General features: G+C 53.2%; 2 protein-coding genes across 2 annotated transcripts; one reads left to right on the forward strand and one right to left on the reverse strand.

The window, feature by feature from the left end:
* Window positions 1-2,909: 2,909 nt before the first annotated feature.
* MAP3K10 (mitogen-activated protein kinase kinase kinase 10) lies at window positions 2,910-20,173 on the forward strand. The gene is made up of 10 exons (XM_080908581.1): window positions 2,910-4,129; window positions 8,232-8,412; window positions 11,462-11,610; window positions 11,907-12,082; window positions 12,878-13,124; window positions 14,671-14,787; window positions 17,528-17,681; window positions 17,757-17,869; window positions 18,146-18,826; window positions 19,627-20,173. The coding sequence occupies exons 1-10, from the start codon at window positions 3,448-3,450 to the stop codon at window positions 19,947-19,949; spliced, it is 2,823 nt and encodes a 940-aa protein (XP_080764707.1). The 5' UTR covers window positions 2,910-3,447; the 3' UTR covers window positions 19,950-20,173.
* A 317-nt stretch (window positions 20,174-20,490) lies between these two features.
* TTC9B (tetratricopeptide repeat domain 9B) lies at window positions 20,491-22,533 on the reverse strand (the record flags this gene model as incomplete). Its single annotated transcript, XM_080909026.1, has 3 exons — window positions 20,491-20,606; window positions 21,386-21,568; window positions 22,113-22,533. The coding sequence occupies 3 exons, from the start codon at window positions 22,531-22,533 to the stop codon at window positions 20,491-20,493; spliced, it is 720 nt and encodes a 239-aa protein (XP_080765152.1).
* Between the last annotated feature and the right edge of the window lie 547 nt (window positions 22,534-23,080).

Raw genomic sequence — 23,080 nt, forward strand, 5'->3', positions numbered from 1 at the left:
TGTAAGCACAATAAACTCTTTCCATCACAATTTGCCTCGGATCATGTTGGGTTTTTTTTTGTTTGTTTGTCTGTTTTTGTTTTTGTTTTGCAGCAATAAACCTCCTAAGACAACCTTTTCAACTTAAAAAAAAAAAATCATAAATTAGGAATCAAGCAGTGGTTCTCAACCTGTGGGTCTCGACCCCTTTGAAAAACCAAGTCTCCAAAAATATTCACATTATGATTCATAACAGTAGCAAAATTACAGTTATAAAGTAGCAACAAAAATAGTTTTATCACTGGGAGTCACCATGATGTGAGGAACTGTATTAGGGGGTTCCAACATTAGGAAGGCTGAGAACCACTGAAATGGAGCTTAATAAATTAAAGGAAGGCTGGGATGAAGCTTGAAGGTTGAGCACCTAACTGCAATCTACTAGTGGGGGCTGGGGGCGTGGCTCAGTGGTAGAGCCTCTGCCTAGAATCTCCCAGTGAGGAGCTGGGGGCGTGGCCTAGTGGTAGAGCCCCTGCCTAGAATCTTCCAGTGAAGGGTTGGGGGTGTGGCTCAGTGGTAGAGCCTCTGCCTAGAATCCCCTAGTGAGGGGCTGGGGGCGTGGCTCAGTGGTAGAGCCCCTGCCTAGAATCCCCCAGTGAGGGGCTGGGGGTGTGGCTCAGTGGTAGAGCCCCTGCCTAGAATCCCCCAGTGAGGGGTTGGGGTGTGGCTCAGTGGTAGAGCCCCTGCTTAGAATCCCCCAGTGAGGGACTGGGAGTGTGGTTCAAAAAATAAAACACTTGCCTAGAACTCATCAGAGAGGGGTTGGAACTTGGTTCAGTAATAGAGCAAAAGAGATCTACGGAATTAACTAATTTAACTAATTAGCATTTAACTAATCCTATCCCTATACACCGTATCCCCATGAAAACATCTATGGTGGTTTGAATATGGTTAGCCCAGAGAGTGGAACTGTTAGGAGGTATGGCCTTGTTGGAGGAAGTGTGTCATTGTGGGGGCGGGCTTTGAGACATTCCTTCTAGCTTCCCAAGGATGCTGAGTCTTCTACCAGTCTTCAAATCAAAATGTAGAACTCTCAGCTCCTCTGACGCCACGCCTGTCTGGACACTGCCATGCTTCCCACCATGATGACAATGAACTGAACCTCAGAGACTAAACCCCAATTAAATGTTGTCCTTTATAAGAGTTGCCTCAGTCATGGTGTCTCTTCACAGCAATGAAGACCCTAACTAAGACAGCATCCACTAAGATCTAAAGCCAAGCAAGGTTTCTTTCCTCACTCAAGGCTAGCTCCCTGTTTGGAGACAGCCTGTTCCAACCACCCACATGTTTAATTGACACTGAGTCACCCCTAAGGGGTTAATAAACAGACTAAAGATGTCAGCCTAACCTAAGCATGTTGGTTATTGTGCAATTTTCGGTAAGAAGTTAATGTCTTAAAGCATCATGAGCAAATCACAGTTAAAGGGCAAGTCTCGGTAATAAGAGATTTGCAGCAGAGTGTGGTGGATGGACCTTTAATCTCAGCAAAAGGCAGATCTCTTAAGTTTGAGGCCAGCCTGGTATACACAGCAATTTCCAGAATAGTACCCTCTCCCTCCCCCACCTTGTGTGTGTGTGTGTGTGTGTGTGTTTAAAAGCATGGTGCTGAGGGAAAGTTAGAAAAATATATAGGCAGGTAGAAAAAGCAGAAACAGCCTTCCTGCCAGGGTTGTTTGCTTTCTTATGAGAAAGGTTGGAAGGACAAATGTCCAGGCAAAATATTAAGATGAGAAGAACCAGCAGTCTTATAAAATAAATGCTGAACAGAACCCTTGTAAGGACTTCCAATTCAACCATACCTCAGCCTGCCTCAATAAAGCTACACACACACCCACACACACTTTATCTCCCTCAGACAGTCAGTTCTTTGCCTGCCCCACAAATGAACTCCACCAATACCAGAATCTTAGGTACCGTAGGGGTCGGCGCTAAAGAGCTTATACTGCTTTTGCGGAGAACCTGAATTTGGGTACCCAGCACCCTCGTGGGGTGGCTCACACCCGTCTGTGACTGAAGCTCCAGGAGATCCGATGCCCTTTTGGGGTGTGTGCATGTGCACACACACACAATTTAAAAATAAAATCAGTGGCAGTGTTTTGTTTTGTTTTTAAATGTATTTTAAACTGTCTTTAACTCTCGCTTTGCCATTCAGAATTTAGCAATCTTGAACAAAGTGACTTCGTCTCTCTGGGTCACCTGTAAACGAGGTTCTTCCTGAAGATTTAACGACATTATCTGATCAAAGCCCCCACCACAACCCCTCTTTCTGCCCCCTCCCTCTAAACTGAAGCTATTATAGGAGGCAGAAGAGTACGGACAAATTCTGACTGCAGATGTCAGTGATCCCAGAGCTGGTGAGGCAAGCAAATGTGGCTATGAAATCTCCAAGACTTCACCCTCCAGCCTGCCCCTGCCCACAGAGGACGCACAAGACTGCGTCCCAACTTGCTCTCTGAAGTCACCCTAGCTCTCTGAAGCAGGTGGTTTCATGGAGCGCAATGGTCCAAGAACGAACTGCATTTCCCAGCATGCACTTCCAGTAAGGGACCCGAGAGACTCTGCTGCGAACCTTGTCCGATCCGCTTTAGGAGTATCGGTCCGTAAATTCCATTCATTCAGATCCTATGTTTCTCTTGGCTAAATGAGTCGTTTACTGAGAACCCCAACGTGAGAGGGGCGTCTGATGGGCTTGTGGAAAGCGTTGGTTCATTCTTCCCGATAGGAGACAGGGTCTAAGGGCTACGGTTCGTGAAGTCTGGGGACGAACCCAAGGCCTCGCAGCTTGGGACTACAACTCCCAGGCGGCATCGCGGCGGCGGCATCCTTACGTCACTGGACACCGCCAAGAGCCCCGGGGGTGGGGGAGAGGGACTTAGGGGGCCGACCGGGAGCCGGCTGAAGAGGATGGGGGCTGCCCACCCGTTCCTCGCGTGAGGAGGTCGAGGGGCGCGCCACCCCATCCCGGGGCGGCCGCCCCCGGGGCGCCGCCATCCCCGCCCGGCCCTGCGGTCGTGGCTGGGGATGCGGAGCCGGGGGCCGCCGGTGGAGCTGCGCGGGGTGAGAGGCGCGGGGAGGGGCGGCCGCTTGCTGCCCTCGGCCTCGGCCTCCGCCGGCGGACCCCGCTCAACCCGGCCCTCCTTGCACCCTGACATCTTTGGGGACAGGTGAACCTATCGCCTGTACTGCACGGCCAAATCCGAGGGAACCGTCCTATCCTTGGGAAAGGTGTTTTTTAGATTTTTTTCTTTTTTAATTCTTTCACTCCAGCGGAGGCCCTCCTCCAACCATGGTCCCCAGGACCCCCCCGGGGTCCTCAGGGACTGTCTCCCATCCCGGCCACCCGGCCCCGCGCTCAGCATTCCGCGGGCAGCCTGCGTGAAGCGGCCTCCCGCAGCCCCCGGCCCCTCCCCCATGGAGGAGGAGGAGGGGGTGGCGGCCAGAGAGTGGGGCGCGACCCCCGCGGGGCCAGTGTGGACCGCCGTGTTCGACTACGAGGCGGTGGGCGACGAGGAGCTGACCCTGCGGAGAGGCGACCGCGTCCAGGTGCTTTCTCAGGACTGTGCGGTGTCTGGAGATGAGGGCTGGTGGACAGGGCAGCTGCCCAGCGGCCGTGTGGGCGTCTTCCCCAGCAACTACGTGGCCCCCGCTGCACCCGCCGCACCCACAGACCTCCAGCTGCCACAGGAGATCCCCTTTCACGAGCTGCAGCTGGAGGAGATCATCGGTGTGGGGGGCTTTGGCAAGGTCTATCGCGCCCTATGGCGTGGAGAGGAAGTAGCGGTCAAGGCCGCCCGGCTGGACCCTGAACGGGACCCGGCAGTGACAGCGGAGCAGGTGCGCCAGGAGGCCCGGCTCTTTGGAGCCCTGCAGCACCCAAACATCATTGCCCTGAGGGGCGCCTGCCTCAGCCCCCCAAACCTCTGCCTGGTGATGGAATATGCTCGGGGAGGTGCATTGAGCAGGATACTGGCAGGTCGCCGGGTCCCCCCGCATGTGCTAGTCAACTGGGCTGTGCAGGTGGCTCGGGGCATGAACTATCTACACAATGATGCCCCTGTGCCCATCATTCACCGGGACCTCAAGTCCATCAACAGTAAGTGGTATCCTCTCTCCCAAAACTCTTCTGCTGAACCTTATGAGGTTAAGCCCAGGTGGTTGGAAAGGACAAGGGACACCAGATGGCACTGTGCAAGGGGCAAGTAGGAGCAGCAATAAACCTTCAAGGCTGGGGCGCGGGGGGGTGCGTTGGTTGTATTAAGAAAAAAAAGGAGGCCCAGAAAGGTTGGAAGGCAGACTGTCTTTGAGGCTGTAATCACAGTGAGTCAATGATTGTGTGTCCACGGCACTCACTGTGACAGTCCCTTAGTTCATTGCTACCTTCAGAGTCTGTCCTCATGATACTCATGGCCTCAAGTCTACCAGGCAGAGATAAACGGAAGCCAGGGCTTCCCAAGCCTGTCACTTTTAACCATTGTGGTCTTGTCATTGGTAGGGGGGTTGTTCTGTGCACTTTACGTGGTTTAGTGGCCTTAGGGCTCTACCCACAGAGGTCATTAATACTCTGCGACCGTGCTCTCAACTAACAAAACCAAAATCGTCTCCAGACACTGCCTTATGTGCCCTGGGATAGGAATGGGACGGGACAAATCAAAACCGCTCTTGAAATGCTGCTGGTTCTCCAGCAAACTGGAACAGACAAAGGGGTTGGGAAGAGTGTGACTGATAGAAAACCCTTCCAGGCTGCTTTGCCAGTCACAGGCTCTACAACGCTGATTGGTTGATTGAGTCAGCAATGGGCCAAGTAGATGGGAAGGGTCCTTAGAAATCATACCTAGACCAAAAGCATCTCAAGGCTTCAGCAAATATCAGTGGACCCGTCAGTAAGCTAGGCTCTCCCAAGCACCAAGACACTTTCCCTCAGAGTCCTCTAGATGAGGCATTACTTTTCTTTCTAGATCATTCTGGAGTGTACTAGATCATGCTGTGTGCTAGATACTCCTAGGAATACAGCTGGGCAGACTTTGCCTCCTTGGCTCTCCCATCCTTGCTGAGCCTCATTTCACATCTTTCATTTTTATCTTATAGATTGATGGCCTCAGTCTTGCATTTGGTGTTTATAAGACCCAAGCTTGTGCATAGGGCCTCCACAACAAATGAGGCCTCCATGGTCCTTGCCCTCAAGTGGGTCATTTTTAACGCAGGAATGTGAGGATCCTTCCTTCACCTTCAGTGCTTGTTGGAGTCCACTCAGCTGCCTTGTGTAAGCTTGTTCCTAACTGCAACCTTAGCCCTTAGCAGAGAGGGGCTGAGTGGTCTGCATCTCCTACTCCTGACATTCATACATTCCACACAGAGAGTGACCAAGTACTGGAGACCTTCCGTGGCCTGTGCCCAGTCCAGGAGACTCAACAAAATAGATGCAGGTGGTTCCTGCCTGTATGGATGCCTACATTCTAGTGTTTCTAAAATGCTGGGTGGGTAGAGGCAGGGCCACTGGCACGAGGAGATACTAGGCCCTTCCTCACCTAGAGAATCCATAGAACATTTCTGATATATCCTGGACAAGGTGCTGGGCTCTCAGGCCTCGGCTTCCTCTGGGGCAGTAGTGGACAAGGGCTCCTGCAACAGTTGCCTACACCTTACCCCAAGAGGTTCCTTGTCTGATGCCATTTGTCCTTTGCTTCAGTAATTTTTTTGCTTTTTAAAATGAATTCTTTACTATTGGGGTTGGGATTACACATCACCATGCATGTGTGGAAGTCAGGACAGTACCAGGAGTCACGTGTCTTCTCTCACCATGAGGGTTCTGGGATGGGACTCAGATCATCCGGTTATTAGTACCTTAACCTGCTCAGCCATCCTCATGCCTGGTTTGCTTTAGTTCTGGTGCTGGGTTACTTTTAGTTTTGCTAACCTGCAATCCCAGCCTCCAAGTAATGGAGTTACAGATGTGTACTACCATGCCTGACTTGGTTTAGTCATTCTTAAGCATCTGCTGTCTTTCATCCTTGGCTCTGGGATCATGGAAGAGCCTAGGGACATGGGTGTAGTGGCTGAAGCAAGAGGACTGCCGTAAGTTTGAGACCAGTCCGAGCTACATAAGGAGTTCCAGGCTAATCTGGACAACAGTGGAAGATCCTGTCTAAATAAATAAATAAATAAATCGGGAGCCAATCTGATGGCTAGCTGCGCAAAAGTACTCGCTGCCAAGCCTGGCAGCTTCAGTTTAATTACTGGGACATGTCTGTAACAACTCATACACAGATGCATACATACAAAATAGATAAACTTTTTTTTTAAAGGAGAAGAGACAGGCATGGTATTGTAAACCTTTAATCCCAGCACTCAGGAGGCAGAGGCTGGCAGATTTCTGTGAGTTCAAGGGCTGCCTGGTCTACATAGTGAGAGTTTCAGGACAGCCAAGGTCACCTAATAAGATTCTGTCTCAAAAAAAGAAAGAAAGAAAGAAACAAACAAAAAGAAGAACAGGAAGAAAACCCTATCCCTCACTAACATGTAATTTATATCTAGTAAATAAGAATAGATGATTGATTGATTGATTAATCTACCTGTAGATAAGGGATGATAGATTCATATAGATATGCAGGGCCCATAGGTAGAGGAAAGATAGGAAGAGAGAGGAAAAAAGAGATTCTGAGGGAACTGTGGTGAATTCATTATATTTGACAGTCAGGAAAGGCAACATCTGGGGGCACAGAAACTGAACATAACAGAATCAGCTTTACTAAGAGATAGGGAAGGCGGGGCAAATGTGAGGTGGGAAGAGTGCGCCTCAGTGGGAAGGAAAACTGGTGGGATGTGGAGGTGGCTGCAGACGTGGTCAGAGTGGACTACAGTGTGAGACGGTCGTCTCAAAACAGCAAACGCCAGGCTTGCAGGCTGGAGGGAGAGCTTGGTGGTTAAGAGCACTGGCTACTCTTGCAGAGAACATGGCTAACGTGACTTCAGTTCCCACCACCCACATGGTGCCTCACAAACGTCCGTAACTCCAGTTCCAGGGGATTCTATACTTGATGTCTCTTCGGGCACCACACATGCACATGTTGGACATGTGAACATACAGGCAAACATATACACATATCAAGCTGAGGTGTAGCATAGTCTTAAAGTGCTTGCCTCACATGCACGCGGCCTTGCGTTCAATACCCATCACTCAGACATGGCACAAACTTGCATAAACTATCTCAGCATTAAGACATTGGGCAAAAATGGCAAATCTGGTCCAAGTCTTCGTTCTGTTATCTAGGTAGCCATATGCTTTTGGTCAAGTAACTTCTCTAAGACTTAGTTTTCTAGGCAATAAAAATTATGAGTGCATTCTTAGAAAGGCTTTTAACCCCAGTGTAGACACTAATCTTAGCCGCCATCATTGTTAGATAGACACTGCCTCTGCTAAAACTCTTGTGTGTGCTTAGCTGTATCCGTCTTGATCACGGCGGTTCTGCATAGCCACCCTTCCCCAAAGCTCAGTGTGTGAAAACCGCTACTTGTTTTCTGTCTGTGCTCTGACAGCTAGATGGGGAGCGAATCGCTTAGCAGGGCTTGTGTACAGGGATCTACTCCCAAGTATCTCCCATCCTTCGGATCAGCAGGTAAAGTACAGATCCGGGTAACTGTGTAGGTCTCTGCAGGAGCAGTTAACCACTGAGCTATATCTCCAGTCCCAAGAGTTATTTTTAACTATGTGCAGGGGTGTGTGTATGCGTGAATATGTGTATGTGTGAGCACGAGTTTCTGTGGAGTTCAATAGCATCAGATCCTCTGGAGCAGAAGTTACAGATGGTTGTAAACTGTCTGGTGAGGGTGACGGGAATACAGTTCAAGATGTCCGCAAGATCAGTACTCACTTAGCTGTCTCTCCAGCCCCTCTTTTTCTTGACCAGTATAAGTAGTATGAATCTCCAAGAGTTAAAGCCTAGGGCTTAACCCTCTGCCTGGTTAGTGAGAAGGGCAGCAGTGTGATTACCTGACAGACTGAAGACAGGGAGGGGCAGTGTGACTGTGTTGCAGGCCACCCCTCAAGAAGCCTGAGCATTAGAAGCCAGGAGCCACTTCTGGTGACCAGGGCAGGAAGGAACTGCGCGGAGTGGGGACCCTACTGAAGGGAAAGAGGAAGGCAGAAGCCTAGGGCACGTGCCTGTCAGGTCTTGACCCACCTTTCTTCCTACCCCCAGTCCTAATTCTGGAGGCCATTGAGAACCACAACCTCGCAGACACGGTGCTCAAGATCACGGACTTCGGCCTCGCCCGAGAGTGGCACAAGACGACCAAAATGAGTGCGGCGGGGACCTACGCCTGGATGGCTCCTGAGGTTATCCGCCTCTCCCTCTTCTCCAAAAGCAGCGATGTCTGGAGGTGCTGAAAGGCTGGCGGGTGTCCTCAGGGAGAGGGAGAGGAAGAAGGAGGTGCTAGCGGGAGGGGGGCGTGACCAAGCAGTTAAGTGTTCCTGAGGCTCGAACAGGTCCTGGGCAAAAATTTGTACCTGAATAAAGAATTTCAGAAGAAAGAGATGTTAGCACTAAAGGGCTTCTGAAACACCATCGGCTGTGTAGTCTTTAAACCTGGATGTAGCCTTTCATTCCTCCAGCTACACAGATGTCCAGAGACACCACAGTCAGCCAACATAGAGAGCCCTTCCTGGCAGCTTAGATCTGTTATGCCGTCCACTCAGGAGGCAGAGACAGGATGATTGCAAGTTCAAAGCCTGCCTGAGCAACTTAGAGCTTGTCTCAAGATCAAAATAAGAGGCCAGTGGATGTAGCACAGTGGTGGAGCACCAGCCTGGAGCACAGTCCTCTAGTGAAGGGTTAGAGGCGTGGCTCAGTGGCAGAGCACTGCCGAGAGTCTCCCAGTGAGGGGCCGGGGTGTGGCTCATCGTGAGCATACTTGGATAGCTTGCTGTAGAGCCCTGAGTTCAATCCTCAGTAACACAGCAAATGAAATCCCCACCATCACAGATAGTAACAAGGGACTAAAAGGAAACTGTAAGATAAGGGTGCGGGGAAGATAGTTCAGTTAGTAAAGTGTTTGCCATGAGTGTAACCCACAGCCTCCACGTAAATGCTGGGCATGGAGACCTGCTGGTGATCCCAGCAGCATTGAGCAGGCAGAGACAGCCGTCTAACCTAGTCCACGAGCTACAGATCCCAGTTAGAAAACCTGTCTTAAGTGAAATCAAGGACCCTGGGTGTGGTCACACATGCCTTTAATCCCAGCATCAGGAGGCAGATGCAGGGAGCTCTCTGTGAGGCCGCCTGGTCTATTAGTGAGTTCCAGTACAACAAGGCTACACAGAGACTCTGTTAAAAAAACCCACACAGTCTAAGTGGGTAGCTCGTGAGAATGACCGCTGAAGTTTGCCTCTGGCTTCCATGTGCACCCGTGTATATGCACACTCATACAAACAGGCACGCACACAACACAAAACCAACTTCTAAACAGTTGCTAGGTATGGTGGTATACACCTAGCATCAGACTACAGAGGCAAGCAGATGGATCTCCGTCAGTGTAGACCAGCCTGGTCTACACAGCCTGTTCCAGAGCAGTCCGGGTACACAGTGAGCTGCGGCGTCCGTTTGTTTGAAAGAGAGAAAGTTGTGAAATAATTGTAAAGATCAGGAAAGTATTTGTGTGTGAAGATAAATGTAGGAAGGGGCGGACAGGGAGGTATTTTCCAAGTCCCAAAAGCACGTTGGTAAGACACAGCCGGACAACCGGGGCACCACAGAGGAGGTACGGAGTGAGGGGGGCAGTGTGCAGGAAGTTCAAATGCAGCAGAGCTAGAAGGGGCCAGAGACGGAGTGCGCGATGGGTGTTACCCTTAGGTGCGGGGTACCAGCCACACCCTGCTGTGCCCATTGACTGTCAGTCACAGCTGCAAGTTGTTCAAATCGCAAAGTAATGTGTTTGAGGTAGAACTGGATCAGACCGGAGTGGTGAGGGTCTCATGTATAAAGTGATCATTTGTGTTGCTGAACCTTTTGGGTAGCCCGGGTGATATGGTGACCCCAACCTCACAGGCTCCTTCTTGAATGTGCTCCCAAATAAGGTGGAGGTGTGACAGGTCAGGACACTAAGTGCTGTGGCTCCCAGCCACCAGCAGCAGGCCTCAGCCAGTTAACAAACGCCCCTGTAGGTGTCCGGGGACATGGGAGTGGAGGGCATCATGCTGCCTCCTTGTGAAAACCATTTATCCTCATGATCCAGAATGGCTGCTGGAGCTCCAGGCTTCATGCCCACATTCCAGCCAGAAAGAAGGAAGGGAAAGGGGGTATCCCTGCCATTAAGGATAGCAAGATGGAATCATGCCAGTTCCTTCTACCTTGAAGCTTTGTTGTAGGGATAACTAAGCCTGCCTAGCAGTGTCTGCTCTGGAGTAAGTAAGTACACATGGGAAGTATTCCTAACCAGAGTTGACAGGTAGGTACTGTGGGCACACAACTAAGGGATCAAGGAGGGCTTCCTGGCAGAGGGGGCACCCCCAGTTGAGACTTAAAGGACAAAGTTTTAAACCATGAAGGAAGAGTGTTCTTGACAAAGGGAACAGAGTATACAGGAAGAGGCTGGGTGTTTAGAAGCAACGCTGTAAGGATTATTGAAGGAATGCTAAGAAGGATGTGCCCTGCCAGGCACGTTCTCAGGAGGCAGAGGCAGAGGAGCCTTCATTTGAGGTCAGTTGAGCATGGGCTATGGAGTGAGCTCCAGGTCAGCCTTGGCTATGGTGAGACCATGTTTCCTTGGAGATGGGGGAGGGGCGGCTGCAGTTGCTGTGGCAGGTGACGCTGTAGCCCAGTGTCTGAGTGCTTGCCCAGTGTGTACGTGCGAGGTTCTACATTCAATCTCTAAGATTTCTAGTGCACACAAGATGGCTCCGTGGGTAAAGGTGTTTGCTGCCAAGGTTGACAGGGAACCTGACTTCGTTCCCTGGGACCCACCTGGTGGGAGAGAACCCGGTCCTGTGACTTGTCCTCTGACCTCCACGTGTGAGCCATGCCCCTGCTCACACAATAAAGCAGTTTCTAAAAAGACAAAAAAGTGATGGGTTCATTAAAAAGATGGCTCTGGTGTGGTGATGCCCCCTTTTAACTCCAGCACTCAGGAGGCAGAGGCACGTGGATCTCTGGGAATTTGAGGCCAGGCTGTTGGACATAGTGAGTTTCAGGACAGTCGGTAGGCATTTTCTAGCAGGCATTGGAGTTCCACTTTGATTTTGATTGGGAGTCAGAAAGCTAGACAGAAGATGTCAGGAGACACCCTGTCCGCCTTTGGAAGAACAAGCCTGTGGAGGGCAGATCAGGCTTCTGTGGCCTCACCAGCTAGGCCGGAAGTAGGAGCGGGGGAGGGCTGAGGTACAGGGGAAGACGGGGGTGGTCTATGGCATCTCTGTCCCTCTCCCCGCCTGCAGCTTCGGGGTTCTTCTTTGGGAGCTGCTGACCGGGGAGGTCCCCTACCGAGAAATCGACGCCTTGGCCGTGGCTTACGGTGTGGCTATGAACAAGCTGACGCTACCCATCCCCTCCACGTGCCCCGAGCCCTTTGCCCGCCTACTAGAGGGTGAGCCAGGGCCCTGTGGAGAGGGTAGGCTCAGCTCTGGGGACAGGGTCCCATGGGCCACAGCTCTATACCATCCTTGCATTCCAGTGGGCCCAGGAACCCAAGCAGCCTGTGGGTGTCATCCCCATCACTGCCTCCTCGGCTCGCAGACCCAGAGCTCCTGCGGGCATCTGACACTGGGGTTCCTTCCCATTGTTTCCCTTGCTGACAGGAACTTAGCTATGTCTTGCCTTGCCCTGGGCAAGGATGCTGTGACGGATGCTGACCCTTGCCCCTTTCTCCCCTCCCCACCCCAGAATGCTGGGACCCAGACCCCCATGGGCGACCAGATTTTGGCAGCATCCTGAGGCAGCTGGAGGTCATCGAGCAGTCAGCCCTGTTCCAGATGCCACTGGAATCCTTCCACTCACTGCAGGAAGACTGGAAGCTGGAGATCCAGCATATGTTCGATGACCTTCGGACCAAGGAGAAGGTGAAGGCGGGAGACCAGGATGGGCTGGAGATCCCAGCTCTGCTGCCTTGGGCAGTTCAGAACCCCTTTCCCTGAACCCTCTCCATCCTCCTTGGGCCCACGCAGGGTATTTTTGCATGTTAAGACAGCTCTGTGTTGGCGGACAGATTTGAGAAAGCCCCCCAACCCATGCTGAAGTCCTTAGAGGTGATGCTGCATGCTATATGATAGCATGATTTAGGAGAGGGTAAAGAAGGGTCGGGGGACACACTTGCAAGGTGTAGGTGGCTGCCAGAATGAGCTATGGGTAACAAGGGCGCTGTTCTCGGCTTTGGGGCACGTCTGAAGTTTCCCACTACTCTTTGCTTTTGTGTGTGCTCGTTTTCCAAAGAACAGTTTACTTAACGGACTAAAGAGCTGAGGGCTGGAACAGGACTAGGGTGTAGCATGTGTACAGAGCGCTTGCCCAGCAGACTCAAGACCTTGGACCAGGGCTGGAGAGATGGCTCAGCCGTTAAAGGCTAGGCTCACAACCAAAAATATGACCTTGGACCGTATCATAGCACAGCATAAACCAGGCACGGTGGTACCTGTTGCTCTCCACTGTGTAGTGAGTTGGAGGCCAGCCTAGGTTTCATGAGACCCTGTCTTAAAAAAAAAGAGAAAACGCATCCTTTTTGGCACTAATCCATGACAATCATCTTAGCTAGTAAAGTCTAAATGGGAGGGATGTGAACCCAGAGCCCGATGCCCACAAGACCCAGCTGTCCTAGGACCATGGGCCAGCCCCAGCAGCTAAGCCCTACCTCCCAGCAGGAGTTGCGCAGCCGGGAGGAAGAGCTACTGCGCGCTGCGCAGGAGCAGCGTTTCCAGGAAGAGCAGCTGCGGCGCCGGGAGCAGGAGCTGGCGGAGCGCGAGATGGACATCGTAGAACGTGAGCTGCACCTGCTCATGAGCCAACTGAGCCAGGAGAAGCCCAAGGTCCGCAAACGCAAGGGCAACTTCAAGCGCAGCCGCTTGCTCAAGCTACGGGAAGGCAGCAGCCACATCAGCCTGCCCTCTGGTACCTCCCAGTTCCCTGAGCGCCCCCAGAAACTTCCTGGGGGTGGGGTGTCTCCATAGAGGGTTGCCTGATTCGTTTGAACAATTCTCATGCGTACTTGGCAAGATCGTTTTCCCACCGAGCTACACCCTCAGCACCTTAAAGTGTTTTCCTGTTGCAAATGTACCATCACATAGAGAAGATGACCCTAAAGCCAGGAGTAGCAGCTCACATTTGTCATCCCAACATCCATCCTGAAACTCAGAGGCAGGAAGACCGCCATGAGCTCAAGGCCAGTCTGGGCCACCCTAGATAAGGGTTATGGGTGTCTCGGAGACAAAACGAAAGTCTGGCTCCCTACCTGACACAGAAACCACAGAGCCAGGCCAGCCACAGTACCAGCCAGTGGAAATAGAGCCACCTACGTAATGTTAAATATTTCGGTAGCCATATTGAAAAAGCGAAAAGAAGCCAGGCTTGGTGGCTCATGCCTGTAATCCTATCACTTGGGAAGTGGGAACCGGAGGATTAGGAGTTGAAGAACATCTTTCTTGAATAACAAATTAAAGATCAGGCTATCTATGACCCTATCACAAATCACAGCACAAGCTGTGAGACAGTAGGTATGTTTTAATTAGCCCAATATATCTATATAAGCAATACCAAAAAAAAAAAAAAAAACCAAAAAAAGCCCACTAAGATATGTCCTTGTTGTCACGCTGAATCACTGAGATCTGGTGTGTTTTGTATTTATAGTACATCTTGATCTGCGTGTTAAGTCTCCACGTCGGGCATAATGATGCCTGTAACACCAGCACTGGGGAGGCAGAGGCAGTGGTTTCAGGACAGCCTAGGATACAGAGTTCAGAGCCAGTCTGAGCTACGTATGGAAACCCTATCCAAAAATCAGACAGGTGATGGGGCTGTGGCTCTGAGAGCCGGTGGGAACGTGGCTTGCTGGTGGAGCACGTGCCTAACACCCTAACAGCTGCAGGGCACTGGGTTATATTTCCCAGCATGGCTCCCCCAAATGACCGGGGTTAGGGGGAGGCTGGACATGTGGTTCAGTGGTTGGGTGCCTGCCTAGCGTGCAAAGGCTTGACCTCTGACACTGCAAACATTCATGTGGTTTTAGATTTATGCTAAGGTTTTATAAAAGTCGAAGTAGACGAAAGTTGGCTCACCTACCTAGTTTGTGCCTAGCATCTTTAGGGCCTCTGACAAATGTAGTATCTTCCTTACGCTTCCTCGGGAGTAGATATTAGATTCCATTCCCACGGCTGCCCCAAGTGCTTCATGGTCACATGAAACGTAACTGCTTGAGTGGTGGAGCCTCAGGCCTGGATTCTTGGTCAAGCACAGTTTGGACCTCTCTAAGTTTGTTCACTCGGGAAGAGTCTAAGACTGATTTCTAAGAGGAGTCTGGCAGCCCTGGGTGCTGATGGGTATGGGGAGCACCTTTGCGACCCAGTGCATAAAGCAGCTGCTGTCACCCCTCTGTCTGAACAGAGGGCATTTCCTTTGCTTACCAGATGCAGTACTTAGGAACGCCTCTTTCTTCTCTCAGGATTTGAACATAAGATCACCGTGCAGGCCTCCCCTACCCTGGACAAGAGGAAAGGATCCGATGGGGCTAGCCCTCCTGCCAGCCCCAGCATCATTCCCCGGTTGAGGGCTATCCGCTGTGAGTATACAAGGCTCCCACAGTCAGTCAGCAGCCTCAGCACAGTGCTGGCATTCCTGCTTCTGAGCAGGCGCAACAGGTAACAAAAATCCACAAAGAGGTCTTTTCCAGGCAGGGACTAGAAGAAAGACATTGGTGCTGGGGGTGTGCATATCTCAGTGGTGGTGCCTGTGATTGTATTGTCCCCAGCGCCAAAAAGTGACAGGCGGGAGTACGAGGGTTCTCCAGAGAGATTATATCAGAAGAATATATAGCTATGCTTTAAGACGGTTTGGTCACAGAGTTCAGACCCTGGGGTGCATGGTCCGTTCTGCAAGCTGGAGGCACAGAAAAGCTGCTGCCTACTTAAGAGGACCTGACGACGGTGGTTCCAGAAGCAGGGCCCCTCGCCTTTGTTCTGCTTGAGCCTGGAGTAGATGGAGCAACAGGACACGGTGGGTCCTTTACTCTGTCCACTCAAACGCACGTCTTTCCCAGAGCCAACCTAGCACGGGCAGAGATAGGAGGTAAGCAGCTTCTGAGTGCCCTCAGCCCAGGAAAGTGGATGTCACAAAAAGGCTGACGCTGTCCAGCTGGGGGCCTGAGGCGAGGGTGGTTAGGAGTGTGCAAGCCCCTGGCAGAGCAACAGCAAAGACATGGCTGGGGAGAAGGGCAACACGGTTCCAGCCCAGAGGCCAGCTCAGCAGAGCAAAGAGAGATGGAGTCTTTTATGGAAAGGGGCTACAGGGCCAGAACATACAGCCATGGAGACACAATCTCACTAATTTTTTTAAAACTTTATTATTAGACAAAAAGATTTTTTTAAGATTTTTTTTTTATTTAGCTGTCTTCAGACACACCAGAAAAGAGCATTAGATCCCATTACAGATGGTTTTGAGCCACCATGTGGTTGCTGGGATTTGAACTCAGGACCTCTGGAAGAGCAGTCAGTGCTCTAACCACTGAGCCATCTCTCCAGCCCAACAAATAAGTTTTTATTACTTATTTTTATGTCTTGAGTATGGGTGTTTTGCCTGCTTCTGTGGCCATACACCATGTGTATACAGTGCCTGAGGAAGCCAGAAGAGGGCGTCGGATTCTCCCAGAACTGGAGTTACAGACGCTGTGAGCTGCCGTGTGGGTGCTGACAACCAATCCCTGGCTCTTAACCTCCGAGCTGTCTCTCCAGCCCTGGGCTTTAAAAAATGTTTGTCAGTGTGCAAGGCCTCCTGGCATCATATATGTGAAGCATGTGCACCATTGCTTAGCTTTACCCCTGCCCTTGCTGCAGCTCTGAGTGTGTGTGTGAGTCTATGTGTGTGAGAGAGTGTGTGTCTGTATGTGTGAGAAAGCATATGTGTGAGAGTGTATGAGTGTGTGTGTGTATGTATGAGTGTGTGTGAGTGTGTGTGTGTTTATGAGTGTGTGAGTATGTGTGAGAGTATATGTGTTACAGTGTGTGTCTGTGAGTCTGTGTGTGAGAGTGTATCTGTGAGTGTGTGAGAGTGTGTATCTGTGAGTGTGTGAGAGTGTGTGTGTGAGAGTATATGTGTGAGAGTGTATGTCTGTGTGTGAGTGTGAGAGTATGTGAGTGTATGTATGCTTTGAATGTGTATGTGTGTGAGTGTGTATCTGTGAGTGTGTGTGAGAATGTGTGAGAGTGTGTGTGTAAGAGTATATGTGTGAGAGTGTGTTTTGAATGTGTATGTGTGTGTGTGAGAGAGTATATGTGTGAGTGTGTGTGTTTTGAATGTGTGTGTGTGTGAGAGAGAGAGTATATGTGTGAGAGTGTGTGTTTTGAATGTGTATGTGTGTGTGTGAGAGAGTGTGCATGTGTGAGTGTGTGTATAGGTATGCCTGTGTCTAATTATGTATAGGAAGTAGATAGAAAATAGGTGATTGACCTTAAAAGTTGGGGCACACTTGAATGGGAGCATCTGTATGTGGTTGTTACCAGGGATGGCCAATCTACACAGTTTAAAGACGGAAGTACACGGAGCTGGCAGAGGCGGGTTCTTTGGAGGTGTGTGTAGTCGTGCAGGTGAGGGCCTGGAGCTGCCGTCAGCACAAGGGGAACACACAGAGCCCAGACAAAATCCCAAACTACTGAACTTTTCCATTAGTGCCTGTCTCGTGGTCTCATGTAGCCCAGGCAGGTCTGCCACTGTGTAAGGACGACCTTGAACTCCTGATCCTTCCCCCTCTACCTGCCCGGTTCTGAGTTACAGGCACGTGCCACGGCAACCAGTTCATGCCGGGCTGGTGGAAACCCAGGGATTCTGTTTAAGAGGCAAACACCCCACAAACTAACTTCCTCCTCAGCCTTTTGTTTTTGTTTTAAGAAAGTCTCAGTTGGTCTCCCAGGTTCGACTGCACGCATTATTTTATTACATTTGCAAACGAGAGTGTGTGTGTGTGTGTGTGTGTGTGTGGGCCCACGTGTGCAGTGGATGGATGCGGAGGTCAGTGAGAGTTGTGTCTCTCCACGGAATGATAGCAGACACTAGAGCCAGGGGGCACTCGGGAGCACGGAGGAGCAGAACCGTTGTCTCCAGATCTCAGGGCTGTGCTGACGACAATGAAGCTGAAGGCTTAGGTGGGGATGAGGATGCAGGGTTCAGAAGCTGAGGAAAAGCTTAGGAAGGAGCCAGTTCTTCGTTGATCCAGGCCGTGGTCTGACAGCAGTGGCGTGCTGGGGAAGGCTTTACAGCAGGAGGAGCTGTCAGAGCGGACCTGCTTTTATCACTTCTCTCCCGTGCAGTGACCCCCATAGACTGCGGTGGCAGCAGCGGCAGTGGAACATGGAGCCGCAGTGGGCCACCAAAGAAGGAAGAACTGGTTGGGGGCAAGAAGAAAGGCAGGACATGGGGCCCCAGTTCCACTCTGCAGAAGGAGCGGGCCGGAGGAGAGGAGAGGTACGGGCGCAGAGCTGCCTGCCCGCCCTATTCCTGCCTGACCCTTCCTGACCCTATCTCCCTGCGCCCCTGCAGGCTCAAGGCCCTTGGGGAAGGAAGCAAGCAGTGGTCCTCGAGCGCCCCCAACCTGGGCAAATCTCCCAAGCACACCCCCATGGCCCCAGGCTTCGCCAGCCTCAATGAGATGGGTAAGAGAGTGGGTGTGCTCTGGGGAGTGGTGGGGACAGGAGAAATCCTGGCCGAGGGAACATCACCCAGAAGAGATAGCAGCTACTGGCCTGGGAATTGGCACTCATTTTCAGAAGCAAGGCTTCGGAGAGGGAGATTTGAGGGTGACAGCGACACCTAGGGAGGGCTGTCGGGGTTGTGTGATCGGAGGTCATTGGAGGAAGTCCTTGCCACTAATTCTAGGGGAAGGTGAGGAAAGGCAGGGTCAGCCGAGTGACGGATCTCTCCGATTTCAGAAGAATTTGCGGAGGCAGATGAAGGCAACAACGTGCCCCCTTCCCCCTACTCCACCCCGTCCTACCTCAAGGTGCCTCTGCCCACCGAGCCCTCTCCTTGTGTTCAGCCGCCTTGGGAGCCGCCGGCTGCGACCCCCTCCCGGCCAGGACACGGAGCTCGCAGGCGCTGTGATCTGGCGCTGCTGGGCTGCGCCACGCTGCTGAGTGCGGTGGGCCTGGGCGCCGACGTGGCCGAGGCACGGGCCGGGGACGCTGAGGAGCAGCGAGGCTGGTTGGACGGTCTCTTCTTCCCGCGCCCCGGCCGCTTCCCTCGGGGTCTCAGCCCAACCGGGCGACCTGGAGGTCGCCGCGAAGACACAGCCCCAGGCTTGGGCTTGGCATCCTCCGCCACCCTAGTGTCATTATCCTCTGTATCGGATTGCAACTCTACGCGCTCTTTGCTGCGCTCTGACAGCGACGAGGCCGCCCCCGCCGCGCCCTCCCCGCCACCCTCTCCGCTCACGCCCTCACCCAGCACCAATCCTCTTGTGGACGTAGAGCTGGAGAGCTTCAAGAAGGACCCCCGGCAGTCACTCACGCCCACCCACGTCACTGCCGCCCACGCTGTGAGCCGTGGACACAGGCGGACGCCATCGGATGGGGCTCTGAGACAGCGGGAGCCTCCGGAGCTCACCAACCACGGTGAGTGGGGCCTGTACCAGCCATCTTTAACAGAGCATCCCCTGCCCATGTGGCCAGGGCCATTGTGGGGTTTAGGGGTGCCCGAGTCAGGATAAATTGGGAGGTGACAATACAACGTCTGCAAGGACAGGGCAGGTGACTTGATGGCTAGTGGAAGCATCGTAGCTCTCGGCACTGTCTTTGCTTATTAGCCAGCACGGTGGACAGGAATTACTTGTGCCCTGCAGGCCCTGGGTTCACAGCTACTGTGATCAGGTTCGAGCCTCTCTGTCCCAGCCAGGAGCTGTTCCCATCTCTTCAGAGATGCAGGCATGAGCTGGGAGAGTTAGCACACTTGTGAGCCCAGTGCTCAGGATTAGGGGTCATCCGGGGCCACATTCAGAGTTTGAGACTCTGTCCCTGAGATGGAAAAGCGAGCGGGGTGCAGCCGCTCTGGTAGAATGATTGTCTTAACGTGTTGGGTGTGATCCCCAACATCACATCAGACTGGATGATTTCACACACCTCCAACTCTGGAGTTCAAGGCCATCCTCTGCCACACAGAGTTCCAGGCCAGCCTGTCACAGAAAAAATTAAAAGGCCATCTTCCAGAAGAATGAGCCACTGGGAACTGTGAGAACTTGTTCAAGGTCCAAGTACAGGGCTAATGGCTCTGGCCTTCCTAGAAAACTGGAGCAGCTGGAACAGCAAGAGCTGAGAGTTGTTTAAGAGAAGCCAGTAACGCCACTTCCCAAGGATGAGTGTTGGTGTAGAAACCCGTTTACCCCAGCCCCTCACCGCATGTGATCCTCTTTCCCCAGGTCCTCGAGACCCCCTGGACTTCCCTCGACTGCCCGACCCCCAGGCCCTTTTCCCCACCCGACGCCGGCCCCTGGAGTTCCCTGGCCGTCCCACCACCCTCACCTTTGCCCCGAGACCACGGCCAGCCGCCAGCCGCCCCCGTCTGGACCCCTGGAAACTGGTCTCCTTTGGCCGGACACTCAGCATCTCGCCTCCAAGCAGGCCCGACACTCCAGAGAGCCCTGGGCCCCCCAGCGCGCAGCCCACGCTGCTAGACATGGACATGGAGGGCCAGAGCCAGGACAGTACAGTGCCCCTGTGTGGGGCCTATGGCTCTCACTGAGACCTGCCCACCACCACCCGCCTGGGCAGCCATGAATGTAGCGCCCCAGGCCACGCCGCAGCCCACCGTTTGCCAAGGTGGGGGAGGCCCTGGGCAGGATACTCACTCTATTTATTGGGGAAGGGGGGAGGGGAGGACACTTAATTTATTCCTTTGTACCCCGGGTTGTGGAGCTCTGAGCCCAACCTGCTGTGGGGAGAGGGTGGGCAGGGATACTCAGGGACAGGACATTGGGGGGCATTTGGCACAAGACGCAGCATTAAAGGTAACCCCTGCCCCCTACCAAGCTTGGCTGTGTGTGCTTCCCCGGCCTCAGCCCTGATGCTGACTTACCCCACAGTGGGACACCCTTAACTACATGTCCTCCCTGGGCCTCTGGATTCATGAGGAAGTGACGTAGGTAATGGATCCGATCCTCCATCCCCACAATAAGATCACACAAAGGACACACCAGTGGCAGGTGCTTTACCAGTAAACGCATGAGTCAGGGGAGGTTGCCCGGTAAGGGTGGAGGGGGTAAGGTCGAGGCTGCCCCTTGGCCTCAGCCCACGGCCTTCCGAGCCGGGCCTCCAGCGCCACCATCACTGTCTTCCCTCTGGAGGCTGCAACGGTTCATCTTCAGCTGAGTCAGCTGGATGTAGCGGAGAACATTGGTGTCTGCAGGGGAGGGATGGCGACATTATCTGGGTGTCCTGAGGCGGCAGCCCGTGTCTTCAGGACAGTAAGTGACTCCACTCCCAGCACCTCAGCTGTACCAGCCACCCAGAGACACTTCACACCTCCTCCCTCACACGTGCAGCAGCAGCAGGGTTCTGTCGGGAGAGGTTCTTCTCCCACCTCCACTCATCCCCAAGTGACAACTGTTCTCACCGAATCACTTCACGGGAAAGCTAATCTTGTCCCTGCTCCCACAGCCCTGCATCTGGCACCTGCCGTGTTCCCTCCTCGTGGGCTCGGGTCATGTCTACACACACATGGATACATGAGTGCCCCTCACTGGTCTCCCCAAGGGCAGAGCAAGCGTTGTGAGCAGATAAGTGAAGGGCAAGGGGTGACTGAGGAACTGAATGTGACCAGGAGGGAGCAAAGGAATATGGGTGTAGGGGAGAAGTCGTCAAGGCCATCATCGGTGAGTGGGTAGGGACACGGATGGGTCAATGCATTGGGGATGTAGCCTAGTTGGTAGAGAGCTTGCCTTGCATACGTGGGACCCTGGGTTCAATTCCCAATGATGAGAGAGAATTGGTTAGTGAACAAGGTATGGGGGGGTGGATGGATAATGGGTGGGTGTATGAGGAGTCTCAGGTAGCTAAAGAGAGCTTGTCCAGAGCTGGTAACAGCACTTCCCCGGGGTAGCTTGGCTCTACCCTGGTCCTCCTGCCTTGGTTTCCTTTGCTGCAACCCCCTGCCCAGCCCAGCCCTGCCCTGCCACTCACCCGTGGGCTCTCGGCTGCGCGCCTCCTGTAGGTAGCGCAGCGCACGCGCATAATCACCCAGGTGGTAGAAGGCAATGCCGGCACGATAGGTGGCCTTGAAGTTGCCCTGCTGTTTCTCCAGCACCTTGAGACAGTACTCACGCACACGCTCGTAGTTCACTAGCTCCGACTGCAGGAGGCAAGCTGTGGGGGTGCAGAAACCCTGTACCCTCAGACACAGTCTGCATCCCCTAGTATTCACATGACCTGGAATAACCTGGCCTCTTCCCCAGGGCCTAAGGGATTGCTCTGGCCACCAGGGGACACTAATCAGCTAGCCCGTTAGTATAAGATCTATCTGCACCGCCGCTAGAGGGCGCAGGGCAGATGGGTCTGAAGCAATTAGCTGGAGGTTTCCCAAGCAGTTAGAGAAGTGAGGGTCCAGTGCAGGGTAAGCTTTTCTAACCTTGGCTCACGCGTGGCAGGTCTGGTGCAAGAATGAGTCAGGGCAGTGGGGCTTGGAAGACCAAGTCCAGAGCCCGTTATCTAAGCCCCTGGATCATCCATCCAAGAAGCCCTGTTCATCTACTCCCAAGTCCTGTCCTCATCAAGTTCTGAAGTCAGACCTCAGCCCTGACTCCTTCTGCTTCCAGCCACCACCTCCAGGCCCTAAGGCCTCCTTATTACCCCTCACCACCCACCCGTCTCACCCGTGTCCTCTGCGCCCCCACCCCCGACGGCCCCGTACCAGTGAGGGAGTCGTAACATTCAACCTCTGTGTTCTCCACCAGGCGCCGCTGCTCCTCGCTGAGGCGGGCGGGCCCCGGGCTGGTGGGGGGTCCCGGGGAGGGGGCGGGCAGACCACCAGTGCGAGCCCCCTGAGCCGCCTTCAGCTGCAGCAGTGCCCGGTGGTACTTGCCAATGGCTTCTCGGAACTTCTTCTCTCGGTAGCAACGCTGACCCTCCGCCTTGAACGCCACGGCAGCCCGCAGGCTGCTATCGAGCGCAGCGGCCAGGCCCCCAGACGGCTCTGGGGCAGGACCGGACCGAGCCGAGCCATGGCGAGGCGCTGAGCCGGGGCCCGGCGGGGAAAGGGCGGGAGGCGGGCGCGGTGGAGGCTCCGGGGCAGCGCTGAGCATCAGCACCGGGGACAGCGCGCCGCGCTGCATTGTGGGAAACTCCTGCGGCCGCCGCTGCAGCTACCGCATCGCCCCCCGCGGGGCCGGTCCCCACCCTTTCTCCGCCCCCACATCTCTGGCTGCCGTCTCCGGCTGCCCCCTATGGGTCTAGAAAAACCCCTCGAACTCCCCCTCTCTCACCCTCAAATCAGCCTGGGTCTAGCTGTCCTGGCGCCTCTCCCTTGTCCTCACAGTCCTTACCCTCCCACTCGCTTGCATGCTCTCCCGGAGATTTCTAGAAGAAAAAGGCTGAGAGGGCAGACATCGGTTTTGTGGAAAGCTGGTTTTCAGCCCACCAGTCATTTGCCATGTTGGATAAGAATACAGGATAGGAAGTCAAACTGCCCGGATTCAGACACTAGTTTCTCATTACTGTATGACTTGGACAAGCCCCTCAAATTATCTCTAATACTGTAGTGTGGGACAATACTGCACACGTTGGAATAGATCCTTTATGTAACAAATAAATAGCCATTGCCCAATTTCTGTTCTGGGGGTTGGGGTGATGGGCCATGATAAAAAGCAAACAAAAACAAAC

This window comes from Micromys minutus (genome assembly GCF_963924665.1).
Source record: "Micromys minutus genome assembly, chromosome: 32".
In the NCBI taxonomy this organism is placed as follows: domain Eukaryota; kingdom Metazoa; phylum Chordata; class Mammalia; order Rodentia; family Muridae; genus Micromys; species Micromys minutus.